This window comes from Panthera uncia (genome assembly GCF_023721935.1).
Source record: "Panthera uncia isolate 11264 chromosome A1 unlocalized genomic scaffold, Puncia_PCG_1.0 HiC_scaffold_16, whole genome shotgun sequence".
Lineage (NCBI taxonomy): Eukaryota > Metazoa > Chordata > Mammalia > Carnivora > Felidae > Panthera > Panthera uncia.
The window spans coordinates 49179145-49193367 of record NW_026057576.1 but is presented as its reverse complement, the minus strand read 5'-3'; the positions used below and the strand labels follow the sequence as shown (position 1 = coordinate 49193367).

Genomic DNA, 14223 nt, shown 5'->3' with positions numbered 1-14223 from the left:
TGCCACATTCTTAAATGAGACAGAACATTTGCTACATGTGACTTAAAATGTCCACTTGAGTATCTGCATGCATATTTATTTAGGTTTGAGAATACCAATATATACTAAAGCACCGTGTTCATTGTAGAGATGGAAAGAAATGATGGAAAGAACTTAAAACTCAGATTTCCTTTTCAGCCACTCACTGGCTTTATTTAGGTAGGTTATGTGACACAGCTGAGCCCTTTTTACCTCATCCATAAAGCGGGGTGCCCAGTAAATGTTGTCACTTGATATCATTATTGCCTTTTGATGCAAGCACTTAACATCTATTATGCTCCTAGGAAGACTAGAAGAAATCACAGCCTGAGAGCGAGCAGTTTATTCTCAGTGTGGAGGAGTAGCAGGAAGGAATTTGGAAAGGGACAATTGAGGTTTCCTGGCTTCTCCTCGGTTTACATTTTTACAGTATAACTTTATTATTTGTCTTGAGGTCGATTCTTCATAGAGTAACACTATGTTGAAATATTAGTATGAATGTTAGTATAAAGGCCAGCTTTGTTTCCAAGACCTAGAGGTCATTTCTGTCCTGCATTATAATCATACCACAGAATTTGTCCATTTGTTTACTTGCCTCCTGTGAAGGTATGGCATGGATGGAACCTTGGATTTATGTGCCTACTCTTTTCTTCTCTCTTCAAACAGAAGTATCTTATGCTAAAAACCTTTTCGTTTTGTTTTCAGTTTTAGCTGTCTTTGTACCACATAAGTGTTATATCCTTCTGAAGGCAGGACATGGTTACATGTCTGATTTCTCTGATCTGTAGTTACCGTTTTTAACTTTGCAACTAATAAGATTTGTGGAGAGCCAGATTTTTATTTTTAATAGCATCTTCAGCCCTCCTGTGCCTCACATTATTGGCTTAAGGAGTAATAGTTAACCTTTTCATGGAATGTTTTGAAGTTATTCTTTCTCAGGCCTAGTATATATACACATCAAATTTTGCTCAGAATTTTCCTTGGTCAGCCATCACAAACTCTGAAATGATATGCTTTTCCTTAATCTTGTATATTCCTTAACCATAACCTTGGAATTTACTGTGTATTCAGTAATATGCTCTGAGTATGTTTTATGTAGGTGCCGTTTTGTCTAGAAGTCATCTAGACACATGCTGTGTTTGGGGGGTTATCCACCTTAACAGAGTTTCGTCATCTTCCTTCCGACTTTCCTATGTAGGTGAATGTTATTTTCTAGTGAAAAGCTTATTTCTGTTTTATCCTTCACTTGGAAATTTTATTCCAGCTTTCATTATTTTATAATTCATTTAGTTATACTAAGATTTATGTGAGTAAATTTTATTTCCTATTCCATTTCTTCAGCTCCCGTAGCATTCACATAATTCCACTTTTCTTCTGATTCCGGATGTACTGATTATGCAGTGATAATTGTTATCTAAAGCTGTCAGTCCAGACAGCTGCTAGCTAAGAGTGTGTAATAATTACTATCACTTTATTTTAAACTCTCCAAAATATTACTAGACAGAAGTGGGAATAATAATTATACTTAATTACATTTATTTTTTATCTGCATTTTGTTCAGTTACTGTCATCTTTTGACTATGTTGAATGTTTATATATTGTCTCAAGAACCAATAAAGTAGTTTTTATTATTTTTAAAAGTAGGTATTTTTAAAATAAATAATTGCCAAATATCAAGTTAGACTTAACCATTTGCTGCCTATTATAGGCATCAATAATGTCAAAAATATCTGATATTCTATTCAGAGCAGAATATAAATGTACAGTGAAATTTAAATCAGGTGAAGAAGGTCAGGAACACTGTCCCTATCATTCTTCTATAAACCCAGTGAAATTTTATAATCATTGCTTGGAAAAGATCTATAGAATTAGATTTCTTTCTTATATCTTAACAAATACATGTACACACACATAAATGTAGGTATATATAATCATGGAAAGAATACAGTGAAATTTGAGCATTGTCACAGATATATTTATAAAACTTTCTCAAGTTCTTTCAAATATCTATGTTAGGATTGCATTCAGTAATTCTAGGACTAAAAAATGTATAACTGCTGTACTGCCTCCTTGATACTGAGAACTAGAAGACCCAAAAAGTAAAAATAGATGAAGTTTATTTCTGCCAGTTATTTGTAGCCTCCTTTGAGATGTTCTGTGGAAAAAATTCCATCACTATTACTTCCCCTGTTTGAGTCTCAAGATAGTGATATGGATGATGTGATTAGACACCTGACCTCCTGAATATAATGTATTTCTATTGCCCTTTCTAATATTCTGTTTAATATTTCTGATCATTGCTTATTGTTGACTTAACATTGAAAAAGAATATATGGGGGCACCTGGGTGGCTCAGTCGGTTAAGTATCCGACTTCAGTTGGGGTCATGATCTCATGGTTCACGAGTTTGAGTCCCACATCAGGCTCTGTGCTGACAACTCAGAGCCTGGAGCCTGCTTCAGATTCTGTGTCTCCCTTTCTCACTGCCCCTCCACCGCTTGCACTCTGTCTCTCTCTCTCAAAAATAAACATTAAAAAAAAGAAAAAGAATATATCTCCCTTTTAAATCTCAGAACTGCAGTTTTGTGTACTGCCACCAGATTGTGACCTATGCCTTGATTCTTCCAGTTTATGTTCCCAGGAGCAAGGTCAAGTTTCTCATATTCACAGCAGAACCACAATTTGTCCTTGTTAAACTGAAATGAGAATGCTTTCCTTATTAAAAATTAAAGTTATATGTTTTTTTTTATTAGTAGCATCTAGGGAGTGATTTTTTAAAATACAATTCACAGTAGACTCTCAAAGTTGCTGTGATCAGAAAATGAACTAAGTAAGTACTCCAGGGAACTTAATAGTTGGGATCCAAAACAAAGAAGACAAAGAATAAATGACATATGAAGAACCTTGTTGTTAATAAGGGGATATTTTATGCCAGATAGACAACATTGACTTCATTGAGTACTGGAGAAAAATCTTGTTTTTTATATTGTTACTATTCTCTTTAGTGAACTGTATGTTGTACCAAAAAGAATCAAAATTCCACAGAGGTGAATTTGATAATTGTTTGTTTTGCCTATAAAATGAAATTTTAAAAAGAACATGATTATTTAGTTTCCAACAAATTGCCTGAAAGTTAATCAATGTTTTTTCTTTTGTTCATAGATACCAATGTATGTCTTAAGGATTGCTTCTCTTTTTAAATTGAAAAATGTAAATCTTTTAAAAAGTTAACTATATCAGACTATGTTCAATTATGAGCAAATTTTGTAAAAATTAAGTGTGTAGAACAATTGTCTGTCCCAGCTTAATTTTAACAGCCTTTTTTAGACTTTCAAAAAATGTTAGAAATTCAATCTTTATAGGCTTTGTAACACAGTGAAGAGACTCCAGAGCTGTTCTGGTTTCAAAACCTCTTCCAGGACTTTGTCCTTAAACCTCAAACATCTTATCCTACAAATGTCCTTGTTTTTCACATTTATGTTTATAGGTGCTTCTAATTATGATAGTATTCTGATTTCTGCTTCTATGTCCTCTTGCTAAACCCTGTCTTCACAGATTTTGGCAGGCAAGCCACAAGAGTGTATCCTTACATTCGCAGGTTGAATTCCCCTTGAATTAATTCTCCAGTGGAAAGCTGGTACCCTCCTAACTGATATTTTCAGTGAGAGTTGCAGACTTTGTAGTAAATGAGATTTAAATAGCATGAGAATTCCTTTTGCAGCACCTGGTACCTTTGGGTTTTTATAGAGTTCAAAAAGAGGTTTGCTCAAAAACATTAAAAATTTAACATTTTTTAAAATTTAGGTGAAGATGATTTGAGGGCACGTTTGTCACATTTCTCCATACATTCCTGCTTTTCTCTCTTGAACCCACTCCAAGGGGTCCTTGCCGTTGTCCTTATTCACAGAAATTAGTCTCTTTTGTTTTGCTAAGTTCAGTCTTCAGTTCTCAGATCTCATGTTATTGCTGTATCAGCAGTGTGTTGACAGAGTGATGGCTCTTTTTTCCCCTGAAATACCTTCTGCTGGATATTTCCTACCTCATTGACTATTCATTTCTCTTTTCTGCATCCTCCCCTGTTCTGTCTTCCTAGGAATGTCCCAGGGCTTTGTCTCTTCTGGACCCCACTCCCTAACTGGTCCTCTCCAGGCATGGAATGTCACTCAGCATCTGCATGCTTGTGGCTCCCGAGTTCATCACCACTTGACCTAGTATATATTTGCTTGTTGTCTCTCCTTTTACCTGAGGATAAGTTCCATGAGAGCATGGACTTTATATCTATTCATCTCTTTATCTTCAATTTTCAGAATAATGTCTGACATGTAATACATAGTCCATACCTTGCAGGGAGTGACCTCTTGGTTTTTGAGTAGTCCATCTTTAATCTTGGCCACACTAATGAATCAGTCAATTATTACTTTTCCTTTTCGAGAAAAGTGTATGTTGTATCCAATTTTTTATTTCACGAACAAGAAAGCTATCCCCTTACTACTTTCTTTCAGCTCAGTTGATTTAATTGCCATGAGTTAAAATTTCAAATAAAATGGATGTTTTTTCAGATTTAGATAGAGCCTTTTTTTTAGCATACAACTTTGAAAAGACTACAATTTAGGGGTTCTATTAATTATTTGAAAAAAAGATAATTTTAAGTACTTCATTTTCTGCATGGTAAAATCATTAATGTGTCTAGCATTTTTCAGTGACTTGTAAATTTTCTTTGCTTTGTTTGTGTTGCAAAACTTTTTATGAAACAAAATTTGGTATCTCAGTAATAAGCTTTACAGAACAAACACTAAATATAGGGAGTAGCACTAACATTGCCCACTGAAAATGGACTCAGAAAAGTAGTCAACCCTATATGTTTCCATACATACTGGAAAAATCATAATCGTGTGTCCATACAGAAAACCAGGTGACAGTAGCTATGCTAAACTGTAAGTAATGCTTCTGTATCTCCCACTATTTACAAAAGAAAAAAAAAATTTACTTATAAACTTTTATTTATAAGTAAATGAGCACCAAAGAAAAGAAAACTGAGTTAAAGAAATATTAGTCTAAAAGAAATGTTCAATTTTGATTTATGAGAGCAATGAGCCTTACTTAGCTTTTAATGCATTTTGAGCTATCTTTACTAATTCAAACCAGTTTGACCTTTGTGTTCAGTTTTAATTTTAGAGAAATATAAACCTGTTGAAAAATTTAGCAGAATATGAACTTTTTAATAAGGTGATTGTGCATACCATTTGAAATGCTTTGTTTCTGCTTGTGTTCTCTGCTGAATTTTTTTTCCATTGAATCTGTGCTGCTTCTTTGCCAATGTTTTCCACTATAGAATCTCCATCTCACAACCTTGCTTCTCGTGAGCGCATTTACAAAAATTATGCTGTAGCTGGGCCTGCCTCTGCTCTCTCATCTCTGTCTCACAAACTCAAGGGTGGGTATGCGTGCATTCACTGATGGGCCATTCGTAATGAACATGGGAGGTTTCAATAAAGAAGTTTTATTAGTTCACCTCAGTCATTTCCATCCCATTCCATTTTTTAAGATTAAAGTTTATCATTTTATTTAAAATTTGATATTTGGGGTAATTTGTGTTGTGTCTATTCAGTATTGTAGTATTAATTATCCTAATTGCCATGCATGTTTATTATATCTATAGGTTGAATATTTACTTTTATTTAATTTCAAACCTGTATAAGATCTTTAAAAATAAAATAGGTATATAGAAAGAAATGCCTGATTTGGGGAGTTGTAAAGTCATTATCAAAACAAGATGTTATATACACATAAGGCGTAAAGCACATTGTGATCTGTAAGAACATAGTATCTTACGTGACAGGTTTAGTCTTAAACCCCTTTTTCTGTTATGGAATGTTAAAATCATTTTCTATTTAAGTTTTTTGTGCAAAACACTTTGATAATTAAGTTGAAGTTTTTTAGTTTAACTTAGTTATCAGGATAGATATATAGATATATAGATATCAACCTACCTCTCCTGTCTGGCATCGAGTCTTCCTTATAGTATTTTCTTAGTTACCATGACAATTGATAAAATTTCAGGCAGTTTAAAAATACGCTTTTGGTTCATTACAAAACTACAGGTGCCTACTCTTATTTTTGTCTCAAACTAATATTTAATTAAACTCAAAATTCTGTATTTTAAGAAAATTTTATCAAGTTGATTTTTGCACCAGTGGTTAATGTATTGTATAAGTTTTTCAAGTAATTTTCCTTTTTCCTAGAAATGGGTAAAACATTTTTACGTTTCTCCTTTGTACAGTTAATAGTGATAGTATGTAGTCTCATAGGATAATAAATAGGATTATAGTCCCTGATCTCTACAGTATATAGTGTTGTCAAACCCGATATATATTATGGCATAGCACAATGTACTATTTTAGTTATAGTATAGTAACATATAACCTGATGATTCATGATTTGGGCATGAAAAAATTATAAACGGCATTAATGAGTAAATACACGTTAAATGTTTTTAACATGTTTACTAATTTGTTTGAATGTGCTAAATTTCCATCCTGTCTTTTATTATTTTTCTACAGAATTCCATTGAGGTTAAACAATTTTTGCCTGTTATCACTTAAACTTACATATGATAACTACAATCATTAAACTAAATTTAGTGATGAGTGTAAGTTATCATGTGTGCTCTAAAGATTTTTAGATTGACTTGTTTATATTTATTGATCTTTGAAGCAACCACAACATGACAATTTTTAGTAATACAACATGCTACAAAATGGTTTTTTGGGTTTTTTTTAATTTCTTTATTTAAATTTAAGTTATTTAACATACAGTATAGTGTTGGTTTTAGGAATAGAACCCAGTGATCCAAAATGTTTTAAACCCAAATGAAGAAGATAAACATTAATGAGTTAGCACATGGTTCTACACACTTAACAAACCTGACATTTTATTTTAAAAATATATGAAATATATTTTGAAAAATAAGTTTTTCAAGAGGAGTTATTTATAATTTGGCAATTAACAATTCAGGAAGAAATAATTCTGCATTATTTATGCACTTGGACTCCCAAAAGGTATTCAGATATCACCACTTAGAGATCTTAAGAAAATATTCACCACCACTAAAGGCATAGAGATGAAGTATACAGGTGCCTGTACTCTCCAACCCTCTCTATATAGCAGACATTTTTTGCCAACATATGACGAGTGGTGTTCCTGATATTCATAAGATTTCATTGTTCGGCCAGCCACAGAGATTTCGCTTTATGAGGAATTGTACACCATTGATTTAGAAAGCAAACCTCTTTCAATTCATGAATTGATCTCTTAGAGGGCTGGCAAATGTAAAAGATTTACTGGCTACTTATTTGTCTAGACTTACTGATTTTTATGGTTCAGCTTCTGAAATAAATGTGATGGTGAAAGCACTTCCAGCTGTCAGATTAATAACAACAACAAAAAATAGGACCCCAAACATCACACATTAAAAATTAGTGGAAAGGACTAGACTGATGTTTAATTCTACCAAATACAGTGTATTTGTTTATAAAACTTCTCTGTGGATCTATTTCTGGATCAATAAGATGAGCAGCAGTTTGTTAAACTACTTTTGTGCAGTTTGAGAGTAATTGTTTATCAGGATTGTTACACCTTTTTATCTGTGCTCTAGGTCCTAAGACAGTATCAGTATCTAGGATTTTTTTTCTATATTGTGATTTTTTTCCATGACTTTTCCCTCAAATTAGCCCAATCTCTTATACTGCTTTTATAAAAAGAACATATACTACATATGATAAATGAAATTCATGATAGAATGATAAGGAACTGTAGAAACTGAGGAGCATTATATTTAGTATAGTTATTTTTATTCATCCAAAGAATGAAAACAATTACTGTGAACACTGACATGTTGCAGTTAAACTAAGTATTCAGTTTATTAATATGCCCTAGATAGGCTGCCACACTTCATGGTCTTACTACAGAATTACTTGACTTGTAAGCATCTGATTCTCACACCACAGTGGCTAGTTACCTTTGCCCTGTGGCCTCAGGAGTCCTAATTGCAAAAAGTGGATTTTCAGAGGATCTGAAATTTGGGAATAGCAGAAGAAAAAAGTATTTATTGAGCATATACTATATTCCAGGACCTGTTCTTAACATTGTATCAATGGAGAGTAACAGACAAAAACACCAGTCCTTAACGGACCTTCCATTAGAGGGGCAGATTCTGTGGCAATATTGCCTTGGCCTATACTAGAAACACATGTGTGCACTTGCACGTGTGTGCGCACACACACACACAGGCCAGCCAAAAAACATTTCCCTACATATCCAAATTTGTTTGCATCCCTTTTTCAAAAGAAGAGAGAGAGAGAGAAATACCTACAATAAAACCAGTTAAGACAACCATCTCAATTTACTAGGTAGCCTTTTTCAAAAAATAAAAATACTTCTAGCAAGGTTTATGGATTTTCAGTTTTTAATACCACTTGAATCACTTTAATCAGATTACTTTTCTTCTGACAACTAATTAATATTACGTGCATTAAAGGTAGAAGTTTTTACTTCAGGGAAGAAAGGTAACGTTGTAGGGTGACTACTTACTGGTGACAAAGACAACTTGGCTCTGATGCCTCAAAGCAAAGTATGAGGAAGGAGACACATTGCGTGAGGGCAGAATGCCAGAAACAAATGGCGACCCTGTAAAAATAGCTAGTGCTTTGCCTAGGAAAGAGGGAATTTTTTTATCTGGTTTTTTTTTTTTTTTTTTCTGTTTTCCTGATTCCTTGTTTCAAGGTCCCATGATTCAGACTTGTACTACTGATTCTGAGGATCCTCCCATTTCTTTTTTTTTCCAAAAGGACACAAACTCTTGAGTTCTAACCAGCTAAGCTTAATGAACTAAATAAACTTTTGGGATATAATCTGTTTATAAGCAATAGACTGCCTGAACTGTATGTAATTAAATAGTAAGTTTCAGGCCTTCATATATCATAAGTTCTAATCCATAAGTTCCGATTGGAGGGTTTTCTAAGCAGCTCTTTATTAGCCTAATTGTATTTATGTATTTGAAAATAATAAATATCTATATGAGTTCAGTTTTGCAATTCAGTAAGACCTATACCATCACCCTAATAAGGATGTGAGATAGGACTCTGCTGGAAATTTAGCTTGACTACTTTATATTGAAAAATACATAGGTTTTCTTAATTTCTTATTCCAAAAAAAACAGTTGTGTTTTCTTTCTAGTCTGTCCCTGAATTTAAATTCAAATTATTATACCAGGGCTGAGATTCAGATATGGAATTCATACTGATGTATAGGTTTTATTTATTCAGTCTGTTGTGCATCCATGAAAATAGTTTTTGGTGGCAATGGTTGTATAATGATGCAATAGAAATTTTATGAGAAACATTTTCCCTTCTTCCTTTATTCCTCAAGTATTTTTGTGTATGACAACATGAATTTTTTATTCATGCTATGCTTTTATTTCAGTGTTTAGTGGCTAAATTTTAAGTTACGATTTTATTAACAAGTTTCACTATGAAATGGACCATACAGGTGACCGAGGAACTATCTCAACATCTTCTAGACCACTCTCTACATCAGGAAAATCAGAACTGTCCTCCAAACACAGCAGATCACTTAAACCTGATGGACGTATGAGCCGGACTACTGCTGATCAGAAGAAGCCAAGGAGTATAGAAGGCTTGTCAGCTAGTGAATCCCTTATGTTGAAATCTGATGCTGCAAAGTTGAGGTCAGACTCTCATAGCAGGTCCTTGTCCCCCAACCATAATACCTTGCAGACACTAAAATCTGATGGGAGGGTGTCTTCTAGCTTTAGAGCTGAATCTCCAGGACCAGGTTCTCGGTCATCATCTCCTAAGCCAAAGACTCTCCCAGCCAATAGGTCTAGCCCATCTGGTGCTAGTTCTCCGCGCTCCTCCTCACCACATGATAAAAATCTACCTCAAAAAAGCACTGCTCCTGTTAAGACTAAACTTGATCCTCCTCGGGAACGTTCCAAATCAGACTCTTACACGCTTGACCCAGATACCCTACGCAAGAAGAAAATGCCCCTCACAGAACCATTAAGGGGACGATCAACATCACCAAAACCAAAACCAGTACCAAAGGATTCTAAAGATTCCCCAGGAACCGAAAATAGAGCTCCTTCTCCTCACGTGGTACAAGAAAACCTTCACAGTGAGGTGGTCGAAGTCTGCACTTCAAGTACTTTAAAAACAAATAGTCTAACGGATAGCACCTGTGATGAAGGTAGTGAATTTAAGAGTGTTGATGAAGGTTCAAATAAAGTTCATTTCAGCATAGGAAAAGCACCACTGAAAGATGAACAGGAAATGAGAGCATCCCCCAAAATAAGTCGAAAGTGTGCTAACAGACACACCAGGCCCAAAAAGGAAAAGTCCAGCTTTCTCTTCAAAGGGGATGGAGCCAAACCTTTAGAGCCGGCCAAGCAAGCCATGTCCCCTTCCGTGGCCGAGTGTGCCAGAGCAGTCTTTGCCTCTTTCCTGTGGCATGAAGGCATAGTACACGATGCAATGGCTTGTTCTTCTTTCTTAAAATTTAATCCTGAACTTTCCAAAGAACATGCTCCTATAAGAAATAGTTTAAACAGCCAACAGCCTACAGAAGAAAAGGAAACCAAATTAAAAAATAGACATTCGTTGGAAATATCATCTGCACTGAATATGTTTAATATTGCACCTCATGGACCAGATATATCTAAAATGGGTAGTATCAACAAAAATAAGGTGTTGTCTATGCTTAAAGAACCACCTCTGCATGAAAAATGTGAGGATGGGAAAACCGAAGCCACTTTCGAAATGTCCATGCATCACCCAATGAAGTCCAAATCTCCTCTTCCTTTGACTTTACAACATTTAGTGGCTTTTTGGGAAGACATCTCTTTGGCTACTATCAAAGCAGCTTCCCAGAATATGATTTTTCCAAGTCCTGGTTCTTGTGCAGTCCTTAAAAAGAAAGAGTGTGAAAAAGAGAATAAGAAGGCCAAAAAAGACAAAAAGAAAAAGGAAAAGACAGAAGTTCGGCCCAGGGGTAATTTGTTTGGTGAGATGGCCCAGCTGGCAGTCGGAGGACCAGAGAAAGACACCATCTGTGAGCTGTGTGGAGAATCCCATCCATACCCCGTTACCTATCACATGCGACAGGCTCACCCAGGTAAACAGTATTACTGAATATATATTACAAGTACTTTGTGTAAAAAAAATGAACTGAATAACTTCTAACTTGAGCTGCTCTATAACTTATGTTAAAGTACAGGGAAACTTTAAAGTGCATTATCAATATCGGTGTTGAGGAAAACAGCTAAAGGAATTGTAGCAGTAAGGTGGTAATTTAGTGCAATTGCGTTTTAATGTATCCCATTCGGAAACACTTGATTTTTTTAATGCTTTATATGTGACCCAAAGGGTGCTATTAAGGTGTCTCACACAAAAGAAATAATGACATGTCCATACACATAGGAAATATCCCAGTATTAGGTCTCCTTCAATTTTAGTATTTTCCTAATAAAAATTGCAAATTAGATTATACTAATTTCCTCGAGCATTTTCCTATAGAAGTGATCTCAACTATTAAATCAGAAGGTTGTATTTTAGATAAATACAAGGATTTCTATAACACTTGATGAGTATTCCAAAATTCACCTATTAGGAGTTTGGTTAAACCTTTTGTCTTTTTACATATTACACCTGAAATGTTTTATAAAATACAAGGTTCCTTAAAATATATCATTCTTACAGAATATCTTATATTTATTTTGTCCAATTTTCTTGGCATATGTCAGTAAGCCTAAATGTACCCACATCTTAAATTTCTTTTCATCTACCTGTATAGAGTGTCTCCAGTATTTTAGGTACTGTTTAATCATTTTTTGCTAAACATGCTATTTTTCTGATGCAGTTAACAGCCTGGGGGAAAAAAAAAGTGAGATACCTGCTTCAATATTTTGCTTACTTTGAGAAGGTGAATCTGTCATTCATATATAAGTGTCATATTGTTAAGGGAACTTCAAGTGTTAATTTTGCTCTTGTTTGAAGGTTGTGGCCGGTATGCTGGTGGACAAGGTTACAATAGCATTGGGCATTTTTGTGGAGGATGGGCCGGTAACTGTGGTGATGGTGGCATAGGAGGAAGCACTTGGTATCTAGTCTGTGATCGCTGTAGAGAAAAATACCTCCGTGAAAAACAGGCTGCTGCAAGGGAGAAGGTATTTTTATTTGGTTCTGACGATACTATTAATGATAAGAAAATCTTGTAAAAATCCCTTTTAATTATCGTACTATATCAGATAATTCTACCTAGTTGATATTAAAGATCAGCTTTTATAATAGGAATGATATACAGTTCTAATATTTGTACTAGGTTAGCTATTTTTAATTACAAAAATAAATTGTATCTTGGCATATGTCAAGATATGCATATGCATATGCAGCACATATGCCTTATTTGTAATTGTTTTCCATATAATTCTTTATTATTAATTATCTATTACTCTACACATATGCATTGCTTTTCCATTTCACCTTTATCTCTCTGAACCCTTTTCCTTTTCCTCTCTTTACCCCCTCTCTTTTTCTTAATCCTTAAGTATGCTGTAGGTCTCATGGAAACTAGAAGCACACCCAAGTAAAAATTTGCAGAACACACACACACACACACACACACACACACACACACACACATTTACTCTTTTTTAAAAAAAATAATTACATTTAGATTTTACTAGTTAGGTTTTCTTGATTTCCCAAGGAAAGAAAAGAAATAGTTTGTGTTTGAAATAAAAGTTGCAGACAGTTCAGGAAAAGCTTACAGTGAATGTTCTTTTTGGTAATCACTATTATTATTTTAAAATAGGTCTATAAGTGCTTAATAATTTTTATTAGAAACTCAAAATATTTAGGTTAAGAAATTGAAAATTTGAATATGATTTGAATACTACAACAAATTTTTCTTCGCCAGGTCAAACAGTCCAGGAGGAAGCCAATGCAAGTCAAGACTCCTCGTGCCTTGCCCACCATGGAAGCTCACCAAGTGATTAAAGCAAACGCGCTGTTCCTGCTGTCCCTGAGCAGCGCCGCAGAGCCAAGCATTCTGTGTTACCATCCTGCAAAGCCATTTCAGTCTCAGCTTCCCAGCGTGAAGGAGGGCATTTCTGAAGATCTTCCTGTTAAAATGCCTTGTCTCTACTTACAGACATTAGCTAGGTAATATAACTTGGTGGTTGGTTTTCTTTTTTTTTTAATCACTTGGGATTAATAGCCATTGTTGATTAATATCCTGCTCTGAATACCCACACTGCATTATCTATTGTATACAATAAAGAGACCACCAGGAATTTATTTTCGGAATTGCCTTGACCAACATACGACTGGTAGGGTACACACTTTATGGTAGTAAGTATTTAAAAAAAAAAAAATGTACGTACTATATCAATTTGTATTATCTTTTTTTAATTTTTTTTTTCAACGTTTTTTTTTTTTTATTTATTTTTGGGACAGAGAGAGACAGAGCATGAACGGGGGAGGGGCATAGAGAGAGGGAGACACAGAATCGGAAACAGGCTCCAGGCTCCGAGCCATCAGCCCAAAGCCTGACGCGGGGCTCGAACTCACGGACCGCGAGATCGTGACCTGGCTGAAGTCGGACGCTTAACCGACTGCGCCACCCAGGCGCCCCTCAATTTGTATTATCAATACAAAATATGTCTTAGGAAATACGACTTTAGCTGTCTTTTACTTTTTGGTAAGCTGACTTCAGTCTGTTACTAGCTGGGAATGTTAAAGTGGAAAGAAACAATTTGCTCTCAAAATCGTTCATTGTTTACATTATTCATTCTGTTAGCATTTAAATGTTAGTTAGCTGGGTATCAGCTTTGTGCTAGACTTTGAAGACACCAAGATGAATGTAATAAAATCCTGACTCCCGTGTGCTCACACTCTGTGGAAAGACAGACCTACATGTAAAGAAAACATTTAAAATATTTTGTGAGGAGTACTATAATAGAAGTATGAAGAGATGCTGTTAGAGCATAAAAGAGGGAGACTACCTGAATCTTCCCAAGGAGATCGGGAAAGGTCTCCCAGAGGATCTGACACTGTAGCCGTCTTAAAAGATAAATAGAAATCCATCAAGTAGGTGATGGAGGACAGCGACTCCTCAGAGTAAAACACAT

At 34.8% G+C, this 14223-nt stretch overlaps 1 protein-coding gene across 9 annotated transcripts in view; it reads left to right on the top strand.

The window, feature by feature from the left end:
* The window catches only part of MYCBP2 (MYC binding protein 2), a 283512-nt gene that overhangs the window by 224216 nt on the left and 45073 nt on the right, over positions 1–14223 (top strand). For all 9 annotated transcript variants that reach the window (XM_049647093.1, XM_049647092.1, XM_049647095.1 and 6 more), the window contains 3 exons: positions 9564–11207; positions 12089–12258; positions 13011–13255. In XM_049647093.1, the coding sequence (XP_049503050.1) occupies positions 9564–11207; positions 12089–12258; positions 13011–13255 (2059 nt within the window). The remainder of the gene's footprint in view (positions 1–9563; positions 11208–12088; positions 12259–13010; positions 13256–14223) is intronic.